The sequence below is a fragment of the Pogoniulus pusillus genome, chromosome 16 (genome assembly GCF_015220805.1).
Source record: "Pogoniulus pusillus isolate bPogPus1 chromosome 16, bPogPus1.pri, whole genome shotgun sequence".
Lineage (NCBI taxonomy): Eukaryota > Metazoa > Chordata > Aves > Piciformes > Lybiidae > Pogoniulus > Pogoniulus pusillus.
The window spans coordinates 18,605,585-18,618,265 of NC_087279.1; the positions used below are offsets into that span (position 1 = coordinate 18,605,585).

General features: G+C 40.4%; 2 protein-coding genes across 3 annotated transcripts in view; one reads left to right on the forward strand and one right to left on the reverse strand.

Annotated features, from left to right (window-relative positions):
* The window catches only part of LOC135182578 (netrin-4-like), a 60,549-nt gene extending 58,405 nt beyond the window's left edge, over window positions 1-2,144 (forward strand). The window contains exon 11 of the mRNA XM_064156836.1: window positions 1,642-2,144. Coding sequence (XP_064012906.1) covers window positions 1,642-1,678 — 37 coding nt within the window. The 3' untranslated portion in view covers window positions 1,679-2,144. The remainder of the gene's footprint in view (window positions 1-1,641) is intronic.
* CHCHD4 (coiled-coil-helix-coiled-coil-helix domain containing 4) lies at window positions 1,696-12,484 on the reverse strand. Of its 2 annotated transcripts, none has more exons than XM_064156840.1 (3): window positions 12,296-12,484; window positions 9,744-9,842; window positions 1,696-2,890 (listed from the first exon to the last, which is right to left on the reverse strand). In XM_064156840.1, the coding sequence occupies exons 1-3, from the start codon at window positions 12,315-12,317 to the stop codon at window positions 2,595-2,597; spliced, it is 417 nt and encodes a 138-aa protein (XP_064012910.1). In that variant the 5' UTR covers window positions 12,318-12,484; the 3' UTR covers window positions 1,696-2,594. The 2 variants fall into 2 exon arrangements, with proteins under 2 accessions (XP_064012910.1, XP_064012909.1); XM_064156839.1 differs by lacking the exon at window positions 12,296-12,484 and adding an exon at window positions 12,078-12,157.
* Between the last annotated feature and the right edge of the window lie 197 nt (window positions 12,485-12,681).

Genomic DNA, 12,681 nt, shown 5'->3' on the forward strand with positions numbered 1-12,681 from the left:
CTCCTAATGAAGCAAAATATAAGTACCATAGGCAGAAATATACTCTAAGAACTAAGACAGAAAACAGGATGGACTGTACTCTACATCTCAACCTACAGGCCTAATTCCTTGTCAAGTAAATATTTATTACTAAGATTTCAATGGTGGGAAAAAAAAACCCAAAGCAAACCAAACATACAAACAAAAACCCAACAACAAAACAAGAGTTAAAAACCAAACCAGGCTGGATCTCACAGCAAGAGCAGAGGCAAGGGGGAATAAGAGAAAAGAAAAACAAAATAATAACAATGAGAAAGACTTAATTTGTTGGGGATTGGGATGTTTTTTTTTTTTTCAGTCCAAGTTGCATCACTTCCACTTTTAAAGGATCATCTAGAGTGAAATGACAACACTTAAGCCAGCTCCCAAACTGACAAGGATAGAAGGGAAAGTGACAATTTTCATTAAGGCCTCTTTAGAATTAGAACACCTCAGACACACTGCATAGTGTTTTTTGTTTTCTGATGTAAGGCCCAGCCACATACTCCTTATTTGTGCTCGATCTTGCACAAGAGGTTACTAAACCACAGTAGACTCAGAATTAACTCCATCCTAAACACATCTTCAAACATGCTGCAAATTCCCTCAGCTGGTATTAGATTTAGATCCCAGAATTCTTGTGGTTGATGTTTTGTAAGAACTGTTAGAGAGGATAAAACCCAAACCCGCAGAGCATTAGAGGCAACGTGGGAAAGAAAAGCACAGCAGAGAAAAAAGGGGAGCCAAAGTATTCTTAGAACAGAGCAGCCCTTCACAAACAGCTCTTGCTTCTTCACAGGAACGCATTGGATTTCCATTTGAACAGCCATGAGCTTGGGTGCCTCTGATTTATTTTTTGTATTTGGTGCCCAGTGTTTATCTGACTGCCTACGATTTCATTTTCATGGTCCAATTGCCTAAGTGCCAAGGTTTATCACTGCTGCTTTTGTGCCCATTTACTCAGGTTAACTTGGCATTTGCCTGAAAAGGCCACACTGAGAAGCTCTGTCACACTTTGTTTCTTTTAAAGGCAAAGAGATGCTGAGAGTACCTGCTATGCTTGCCCTAACAACTGAACACTTGTCAGCCACTTAGCTGCCTACATTTTTTTTGAGGATCCAACAGCTGAAGTGAAATACAAGTAGCTGAAACAGACTGAAAGAAAAATTCCCCTCAAACAGTCAGAAGCATCAGTACTAACAGTGAAATAACTTACACAACCAAGATACCCAAACCTTATAAAGCCACAATGCTGCCAAGCACTCAAGACTGCAGCCCACAGAAACAGGCAAGTGTTTAAACACTACTAGACCTACTGGGCTGCATTACTACACCATTTCATGCTTTGGTTAAGTTAATCAGCACATAAAGAAAACAAAAAGCTAAACAACCTTGCAATGAACTGAACCCACAGATGCAATTAGTTTTGTACTACAGTTCTCAGCCTACATTTTGCTAGGAAAGAAAAACAGTGCAGCATTCCCTTATTCACAGGTATTAAGCTATTGAGTTTTTTGCATCTCTGAAGTTTTCAAACATTTAAATAGCTGTTCAAATCCTATTTAGTCCTGGTTCATCATGCAGTCTACTATAGCTACTTTTTTGATGCCTTCCTGCCTAAAGGTGGAGAGAAAAGAATGGGACAAGGATAAAAATCTAACAAACTGGAGCAACTGATCATCACAACCCACAAATTTATTCAAAGTCCACTTACAATGCAGAAGAGTTCTCAAATCCACACAGTGTTAACAAAGCAGCACACCATGAAGACAAAGGAGCTTTTAATGAAGGTAAAAAGTATTTTCTCTTTAATATGCACTTAACTCACAGTATCTGTTTTGAGACCATTACACCAGGTAACATTTCCATTGTATTCTCAAAGTACTTCTCCAAAGCCTGTCTATACACTGAAGGAGCAGGTACTAACTAAAGGAACCCAAAAAATGTGGTGTCAGAGCAAAAAGTAAAGCCAGTGACCAACATTCTTTTCATTCATCTTTGTTTGCACAATCATTTTTAAAAATGCAAAAGTCATCACAATAATTAAATGAAATCAAAGGATATAGGCATTTCAAGAGTTTTCTGGTAGTCCTTAACAGATGCTGGTAGTAAAAGGCAATCACTCTGTATCACTCTCACAAAAAAAAAAGATCTTTAAAGGAAAACCAATCATTTAACACAATTTCTATTAATAGAACACATTAAAAAAAAAGCAGCTATTGATTAGAACATACTGAAATGAAGACAGACCTGGTGTGCTAATGGAATTTTACTTGAAAGCTATATAAAGACATCATTCAAGTCAGAACTCAAGAAGTTGAGGGTGAAAACCAGCTGTTAAAGTATTAACTGTGTCTGCTAGCCGGTTACACAGTGCTTACACATGCTCATTCTCTGTGCAGTATTTATTTGCAAGGCTGTAGCACTGAGACTTCTTCAGCAATAAATTAATTGCTATAATCCAGTGCATAGAAAAATGTTGAAACATTTCTTGACAACTCAGAAGACAGACATAGTGCAGAAGTCCATGTCTCTGAAAATGAGAAATGGAGACAACCAGCCTCCTTACATCTTCACTAGCTAGACCCCCTCTCCTCTTTGGCAGCAGAAGCTTCCATAGGAGTGGCTTCCAAATCTTTGCTTGACTTCTCTTTTTCTTCATTTTCATCCTCTTGAGGGTAAAGATCCGGGTATTTTTGCATGCATTCCTGCATGGCACGGAATTGGTCCACACAGTCTGATCCCTTTATTTCTTCTGTGCTATAATGGAAACATGAGAAGGCTGACTTGAACTGTTCCCCACAGGGACCACTAGCCATTCCTCCCAGGCATGGGCAATTCCAATTGATATCTCCATTGGGCAATATCAATCCTGAACAAACAAGAAACAAGAAAAGTTAAGCACTCTTCCCAAAAATTGGTTTCATTCAGTGAAAGCTGCAATGTCGCAGGTGTTAGCTGAAGTACGAACAATGCCAAATTACTTCCGTAGCTCCAGGAGTGTTAAACACCCTTCACTTCTTGGCCACTGTTTCTCTCTCTGAGCTCTAGGACTCTTTACTGGGCACAAGTGAAATTAGCTTCATATCCATGATTGAATTAAGTTTTTCTCCCTGAAATACAACTGAGAATATTCTACAGGAATTGCAAAATGGATTTAAGTCAAGTCAATCCACTTGCCAGACTCTGACAGGGAATCGAGTAAGCCTTCAAATGACATCATACAAGTCATAAGAATTTCATTCCAGTATTAAAATCAGAATTCTCTCAAATCAAGTTGGATGAATGCACCTTTGTTCTTAAGTGAACTCAGAAATACTAACTCATGACTTTCCCCCTTAAAATTCAAACTGGAAAACCAGAAATGACAAAAGTGCAAATCAGTTCATTTGTACAAAGGCACATATTAAGTCACATGCCACAGAACACAAGGAACACTGACACTAAGCCAGCCTGTCTGGTTCCCAGGAAGCAAATTGTGCCCTCGATCACAAGTGAAAGAGAATTAGGTCTTATTTTAGACTCTAAACTAGAAGATATATAAATTTTTAGTTTGGAACAGTTGGAAGTCATCACAGAAATACTTCAGCAAGGTGAAGATTTAAATGGATATATGTTCTTCAAGACATCAACTGATTTGTATACTGAAGTTCAAGCAGCAAGCAAGAGAACTAATTTCCTCCAAGTTTTAGAAAACCTTTTAAACAGTCAGGTATAAAAAGGTAATATAATGGAGCTGGTCACGAGCTTCTAGAGTCTTCAGTGCTCTAAAGCACCACATTGCCATTTGATTTCTCTGCTTTGCATGAGCATACATGTAGATAGGTTCATCTACAAATAACAAGAGAAATGCTGTACTGTGATCCAAGCTTGTTTCTTCTCACCTTAAGTTTGTTCTCCTCTTGCTAAACAACCCTGAGTTCACCTCCAGGTTGAAGTTGCTGCAGATTCTAACAGCATGTTAGGACTCAACGTTATCCGAAATATTCCCACATAATTCAGTAAGCCTGCTTATTGTATTTGTCTGGTGGGATCACAAAGTTCCAGACATGTTTTGCTTCCGCTAGCAACTCCTGGGACACTGGGTCACAATATCATCAATCTTATGTACTGGTAGGGCAAAAGCAGCTCAATTATATTTGTTGCCATATTAAAATGAAAAAAAAAAATCTGATTTGCAGTTCAGCATTGCTGTGCTCTAACTCAGTGGAATTCAATGGAAAATTAAAGTCGGTCAAAACTCAGTGTTCAGTCTCCTCTTCATTACAAAAAGTAGCAGCTTCCTTAGCATGATTTCGTCAACTACATGAACAGTCATGTTTCATACATTGTGCTTTATTTGGCAATATGCTTTTCTGAAATGTTTTTAATAATCACTGTACTAAGATATAAGTAGAGCACAGGGCATCCTGGCATCCTCCAGCAGGAAAAGCAGAACTTCTGAAACAAGGAAATGGGATGGCTGACGCCAGATTCCTTACTGCCAGGGACAACGTAAATCAGATAGATGTTGATGATATGGTGTAGAAGAAACATGGCTTGCTTTGTGAGCTAGATTTTGCAGTCTTATATTCCTCCTCACTAATATCAACCAGTCACTCTAAACAGTCATTTTTCTAAGACTTCAAAAAGAAAAAAAAAACATTAAGAGTTTTGGAACATCCCTGAAGATACTACAGCAATAAAAGTACATGTAAAGTAACTCTTAATAGAAGAGCCAGAACTGCCTCCTAAGCAGGTCAATTTTAACAATGTGAACAATGTGTCTTTATCATATGAGTACTGATTTCACCTATTTGATGACTGAAATCACATGTTTCTGATATTATATGCACAGAAAGCAAACAACAGAAACACAGATGAATAAGGCAAGCATTTCCTCACTGATAATTGCAGTAGAATGCACACTTCAGTGAGTCAGTGTATTTGCTAGCTCAGACCACAATTAAAATGGAAACAGATTTCATCCATCACATTCCATGAACTGCAAGTCTGCAATAGATAAGATTACTATTTGTAATTAAAATTTAATTAAAATTTCTTTTCAACGCAGCCTGAATCTCACAGATCCAGTGGGTCACAATGGGCTTGAGTCCATGCTTAAGAAAAGACAACTGTTTACATCATAGCAGATCAAGACTTGTGTTAGCAATTCAGTGCCAACATCACAGAGTCCAACCTCTCTTAGCTCAAGGGATCTGTTAATATCATGGATGAGGGCAGCCCCACCTGCATTTATGTCAGCATTTCTCTTTGTACTTGCTGCAATGAAGACCCACTGCTGCTCTGAAAGTTTCTTCCCTTTTATAGGACAAACACTTCAAAACCAAGTCTATCTGCCAATAATTTACAGTATAAGATGACAGACACATAGGAAGCAGAACTGAAAGGGACATCAATCACAAAACAGTCCTGTACATCTGATCATTCATCAAGTTCTTTCTTAAAATAATGTCAAGTTTTGCTTCATCAGTCCTCTATAGAGTGGAACATCTCCCTTATGAGGGAGATGGTTATCTTTAACTTGAATGAGACTGAGGAGTGACATTGTTGTAACTACATGAAGGATGAGCATCAGGAGGACAGAGCCTGGCTCTTCTCAGTGGTATCCAATGATAGGAGAAGGGGCAACAGATGTGAGCTGGAGCACAGGAAGTTCCACATAAACATAAGGAAAACTTTTTCACTGTGAAGGTGACAGAGCACTCTTACAGACTACACAGAGAGGTTGTGGAGATGATTTGTTCTCTGAAGACATTCATAACCCAGATGCATTCCTACATGACCTGCTCTAAGTGATCCTGCTCTAGCAGTATGGTTGGACTAGATGATTTTTCAAGGTACTTTACAATCCATAACATTCTGTGAAACCATTTCAAAACTGTCTCTACAGTAACATTATAGAAACAAGTATGGAAAAACAGAGAATGAAAAGGACAGCAACAACCTGTGTTTGAGGTGCAATTCCACATGGACTTTTTGCCAATTCTATCGTAGCTGGAAAGCTAATTAAAACTACCTTTCACACATAAAACTCTCCAGTGCCTTTTTCATGTAAGCCTAATAAAGAAATTATTCTGAAGGAAGTAAAGATCTCAATGAAAACTTAATGAGATCTTTCACATTTAAACTCTTCCATCTGCAACACTGAAGACTAGAAACAAACTTCACGGTGAGAATATTATTCCAAAATTGTTGCAAATAACTACTTATTTTTTTCCCCAATCAGTCACATCTGTTAAAAGGCACAGACTCAACTTTGGAGATATGGTTTCATTTCTTTCAATGTTTTTGGCTTGAAGTGAGCCACTAACATTCTGCCTAGCAAAATCTCATAACTGATAGACATTAGTAAGAGCACTATACAACTTTATTTTCTCCCAAGGGAAACAGAGCTTAAGTTTTCCTAAGTGATCTCCTGACTGAAGTGCTCCAAGAATAATGTGTTCTTGTCTGAAGCAAAGTAAGAACTATCCAAAAATAGCAAACTGTAGGTTTAAGACCCCTGCAAAACCCCAAAACCTCAAGTTACAAAGCAATACAGATTATGGCATATCTGCATAATAAAACTATTCTTATCCAGATATGACTATTCTGTATACAGCACAGCAGAAAAGATGAGAAGGTTCATTACAGTAATTTTGCCATAGAAGTTGAACACCAGAAACCAAGTTTTCTATTCAAAGTAGTAGCTAAATTAGAAGAGCCTGCATGTTACTTTTATGTACATAGTCCTTTCCAATTCTTTTAAATAGAACCACACAAGCCAGAGCTTCTGCACTTCCGTATAGTCCAAAACATTTAACCCATGTCTTCACTGTCCACAAATTTCACTATGTAGAGTGCAGCTACATTCTGTAATATGTCAGTTGTTTCTCTGGTTTGATCTAATGCATTGTAGTCCAAGACAGTTCAAATGAGAAGTTTTCAGAGAACCTTTAAAACATGGCAGTAATTTACCCCATGTCAAGAAAAACAAAACAAAACCAAAACATAAAACAAAACCCTCCCAAACCAAACCCTGTACTTAAATAAGAATTCAAAGAGAGTTTACAAAGTTTCTAATTTTGAATCACAGGGATAAGGCACCCCCAACACATGCAGCTGTTTTTTTCTGATCTCTTCCTTGATGTTGCATTACCTAACAGGCTATAAATACAAGACTGCTATGAAAAATCTCCACCACCTCTTCTCTTCACCATAGCCCTTTCATATCCAGTAAAAACACATGTAAGAATCACTCAGTACAGCACTGCTCTTCTAATTCTGGATTATTACCTAGATACACGGCACAAGACTCCACACTTGTGGTGTGAGGTACAAGCAGGAAAAGAATCTGGGGAGGATTGGGTAGAGAATGAGACAGAACAGAACCTCCTCTTCAGAGGTACTAAGAGAACTGCTGCCTAGATGTTCACGATCTAAGCCTTTGTACCATGTCTCTATTACACAAAAATAGATGCTTAGTTATAGGACGTGTATGAATCCACCAGCTGTTGCTAAACAGACATCTTTTACTAACAGAATATTTAATTATCACCAATGACCATGAATGATTAGAAGGGGCAAGACAGGGGATTTAAACAGCCCCATGTAACATCAACATATATTGTATGCATGGATTTACATCACACAAGGTGACTTAACATTTGAGTGAGTGGTAAAATCTCCAAGGGTTTGTGTGTTCTCCAGATTTGATATCCAGAAAAAAGTATCCTTCTTTGCTTTATTCTGCAAGAAACCTTCAGTTTTTCAGGGAAAATGGAAAGCCACAGATTACAGAAAAGAAATGGGGAACTTAAATTCATCATGTGATGATTAGAGGCTGTTAACACTTCACACAACAGGATCAGTAACAGATACGAAATTTGCTTGAAACCAGAAATAAAAGCTCTGATTTTGTATCACCTCCACTTAGGACAGGCAGGAGCAAATACTCAAAAATGAGCTCTCCTCAGACATGTTTTCCATCCAAGGATGAACTAACTTTACACTAATTGTCTGTAGGTTCCATTTTCCATTATGGTCAAGGCAGTAACAGATATAAATGCCATGTAGACCTTATTATCTGAAGAGGTCTACATCTGAAATCCTTAGGGATTGAAGCACCATTCCCTAGTGAGGATGGTGACAAAAGCAAAAGTATTGTTTCCTTCAAATAGGCAGTTTGTGTATTGGGTCTTAGCCAGCAAAACAACCTACATAAAAATATGAAATGAAGGAATTCCTGAAAGGTACTAAAATGTGGTTTTAAACACCTTTCTGAAAATTAAATTCTCTCATTGTTCTTCTTTGAGTCATTATAAAACCAAACAGATCCACCACTGATGATAAGCAAACCTTTTAGATCTGCTGATTCTATGCAGTTGTAACAAAGCCAAGATAGGCAGCTGAATGCAAAATTAAAATTATTTCAAATAAGATAAAGGTTAATGACACAGGAAAATAAAGTTCAAATTAAACCACACAATACACAGCTAACAAGCTTCCATAGTACTCCAGGTGCTAAACTGCGCTTCAATACTGCCCCCCAAAGGGGACGGAGCCACTTGCATAATTTTTATTTCATAACAAAATTTCCATCTCAGCTGAGTTGGAGGCAATCAGACCACTTCACACAAAAATGCTAAAAGACCTGAAAGCATAAAGGCAGTGAGAAAAAGCAAACAAAAAAAACATCCCAAATTCATAGATGTTTATGACAATTTATCAGCCTATGGCAGAAATTTGCTTAATCATGACATGCACATAATGTCATTCACCTGTTACAAACAGCCTAAAACACGGTCTGTGCAATCAAAGTATTATGAATCTTAGCCTCATAAATAATGTGCTCTCTTAAATCTCCATTTCCAGGTTAGATCTACTTCAGAGAAGAACTCTATAATCTTCACTGAAAACTTTAATAATGTCTATCTCTTGAAGGCAAGATGCTCATAGTTGAAAACTAAGTAATGTGAATTACCTGCCAGGTGCCACTGAAAGATATTACTACTGGTTATTGATTATATTGCTACTAGTACAGCACAAGAAAATTCAGATAATTACATGAGGTATCCAGAGATTACAAGGTTAGGCAAGCTCAGCTGCAGACAGGTGAGCAAGTCACATCAACAGCAGCAGTGTGTAACTGGCTTCTCTGAAAATTTCACTTTGTCATTGAAACAGTGAAAAAACAACCATAATTAAGCTCTTAAAAACAACCATGGTTAAGCTCTAACTTTGCAAATAAAAGAAAGGAAGGAAAAGCTTTTTCTGTCTATCTCTGACTACTAACCAAAAATGATATGCCATCAACTAATGTATTTGTACAGGACACTCTGAAACACCCTGGAGGTGTTTAAGGCCAGTCTGGATGAGGCTCTAGACACCTTGATCTAGTGTGAGATGTCCCTGCCCATGGCAGGGTGGGGGGGTGGAACTAGATGATCCTTGTGATCCCTTCCAACCTTGACTGATTCTATGAATGATCTTTACAAGCATATACAAAAAGTCCACTATAAAGAGCATGTCACATGTGATGTCCTAATTTGGATGTTACAACTGCTTAGAGTTTGGGTATTTATCTACTGAATAACTCATCTGCCCTCGGTCTTTCAAAAAGAGTCAATAATTTGCTCCTATTTCATACAAGGCTGACTTCCTATTCTTGTCAATTAATATTGTTAGAGCTTGATATCTGCAATGTATTGCTCCTTACTTCCCTTTTTCTGCATACTACTGACCTTGTTCTTCATAAGGATCGTCTGGGTCATCTGCAACCAGCTCAGCACTGCTTGGTGTCTCATGGTCCTCCTTGGTCGCAAAGATAATTCTGTCTTTTCCTAACATATAGGGAACAATAAACAGAAGTTCAGAGTAAGCTGAAACAGGAGCAGTCATTTACAAGGCTGCTGAACATCACAAGATATATTCAACACAATACCTTAATGTTTATAGTACCTGATCACCTTCAACAGTTGTTGGTTCAGAGGAACACATACAACAACTGAAATTCTACTCATTTACAGTTCTAATTTTCCCAGCAACATGCTGTAATGGCTGTGGATCACAGGACAGCTCATTGAACTGCAAAGTTAAAAGCTGTTTCAAAACAAGCTCAAACTACTCCTTTCTCAGAACTAATCCAGATAAAGGAGTTATTAAAAAAAAGAGTGAAAGAAAAACACCACCAAATTGCAGTAAAGTGTCCAACAGGGCATTAATAAAAATACTTATTAAAGCCAAGTGTACTATTTTACAGTGATTATTTGAATTAAGTACCGAAGAGCACTGTAACAGTGCAGAACCAACTCTACTGAAACTAGCACTAGTGTGCTAGTTTGAAGCTAGCTAGAATGTTTTGGTGAGAAGGACTAGAGTACAGGCTGTGAAAGGAAAACAATGGTGATGTCTACTTCACTCATAGGCTTGCTGAGATGTATAGGAACAAGAATGAAAACATAGATAAGGCACTTCTTCAGCTGGGGAGCTCCGAGCTGCATCCCTCTCTCTCTAACCTCACTCTCCATTTCTTTGATTAATCCACTTTGCTTCCTAACCCCCCTGGCCAAACCTTCATTCTTTCTTGGGACTGGGGTAAGGTTGAGAGGGGCAGGGGGAAGGTGAAGGGGTGGTTGGGAGCTCCTCCTGGGGACTCAGGTTTCTGGGCTGTTGTGTTTCTGTATTACCTTTTACCTTGTATATTTCTGTCTATAACTGTATATACTGTAAATATCTGTTTGTATATTCTGCTAGGCTGTAAATAATAAGCTTCATTCAATTTCCAGAGCCAGCTGAGTCTAGTCTGGGTGATTTCCAAAGTGTGGGGGGGCGGTGAACACCCAACCCATCACAACTAGCAAGGATACAAAAACACCAATGTCCTTCCTGCTTTCGTGCAACTCTTGATTTAACATAGAAATTCTGTAGTGGGGGGGGGGAAGGCTTGGCTGAAAACCTCAACAGAGTTTTCTAACAACTCTGTAAAACCAGAAAAAAAAAACTTCAAGGCAGGCATGCAGAAAGGAACAGCCACCTGAAATTCTTCTAAATGCACAACTGAGTGGGAAAAAAAACCTTCTAGGTTCCTCAGGCACTTCCTTTCGTTCTCCAAATTCATAAAGGCCATTACAGTGACTCAGCATATTAGAAATTAGTATCTTCTTTGCCCCCCAGTGTGACTTCAACCAGCAGATGTTAAGTAGCTTCCTTTATTTCTCTCAGTAAACAATATGTATTTAAACATGACTGAGAGAAACAAAAGGATAAATATAAATCCTTTTTAAAAGTGACAGTTTTCTGTCAACTCTGCATTGTACTCCACCAGACTGCAATGTAAGCTGTCCAAGGAACTAGAAGCACACGAACTCTAACTTCTCACTGCAGTTTTGCAGGATGCTGTACGATAACTTACACATCTGGAAAAGACTTTAGATACTGTTGAAATAAAAACATAAAGCAAAGAGGTCCATGTGTTATGACTAGTTCATCACACATCAGAATCAGCATTCAGCGTGCTGAAACTTCAAAATGGCATTTAAAACCATAGAAAGGCTTTTTTTGAAGTTTGAAACTTTACATTTAGTCTCTTCACGTTACTTAAGGGGGAGAAGCAAAGTATCTCCCAGTGTATGGTCAAGCCCCATAAATACCCCAAGCTATATAATGTAATACGATGCCCAGAAACAAAGTTCGCACTCCAGTCACCGCGTTTTCCTTTAAAAGGTATTTAAAAAACCACCCACGGCCACTTAAGGCAAGCTGGTAGAACTTTAACCCCTACGAGAGAGAACCATGCCGCGCCGCAGTAGGGAGCATGACCGCATGCCTCAGTCACTCCACAGCAAAGCCTGGCGAGCTAAGTTAAGAGCCCCGAGGTGCCCACACACTCAGCTCGGGCCATTTAGTGGGGATGTTTCAACACCCAGCTGCAGGGCGGCACTTTCCCGCCGCGCCCGCAGCTACCTGCGGTCAGGTACCCGCCAGACCGCCAGCCTCACACCGCAGGCCAACCCGAAAGGCGGCAGGAGCCCTCCGCGCTCTCGTGGCCAATCGCCCCGCGGCCGCTTCCCGCCTACCGTGAGGAGAAAGGTCGCAGGAGGGAGGCGAGGCAGCCCTCTCGTCTGCCATACACGGCCCGCGGACGGCTTTCTCACCTCTTCTCCCCTCAGGCTGCGCCTTCCTTCGCGGGCTGAGATGAGCCGCCCCGCGTCATCTCCAACCCCCCGACCGCCTCAGGACGAGCCCGCCCGGCCTGTCCCGGCGGCATGACATTGGGAAGGACACCCGGGCGCACCTTCTTGCCTGCAGTAGGACATGGCGGAGCCGTCTGCTGCTTTCCGCTGCAGCGTGCGAACAAACTAGCCCCACAGGCGCTCCGCCACCCTCTCCACTCTTCTTTTGCCACAGCAACGGGCAGCGGCGCGCTGCTCCACGCTGCGACCTCCCGCCTCCGGAAGCGCCTGCCCTGCCCGCGGGTGGCCGCTGACGCACCTCCTGCCGCCCGTGACCGGAGAGCCAAGGCGGGAACATCCGACTCGGTCAGACGCGGCCTCAGCGCTGACTACATCTCCCGGCCGCCCGTGACCGGAGAGCCAAGGCGGGAACATCCGACCCTGTCAGGCGCGGCCTCAGCGCTGACTACATCTCCCGGCCGCCCGTGACCGGAGAGCCAAGGCGGGA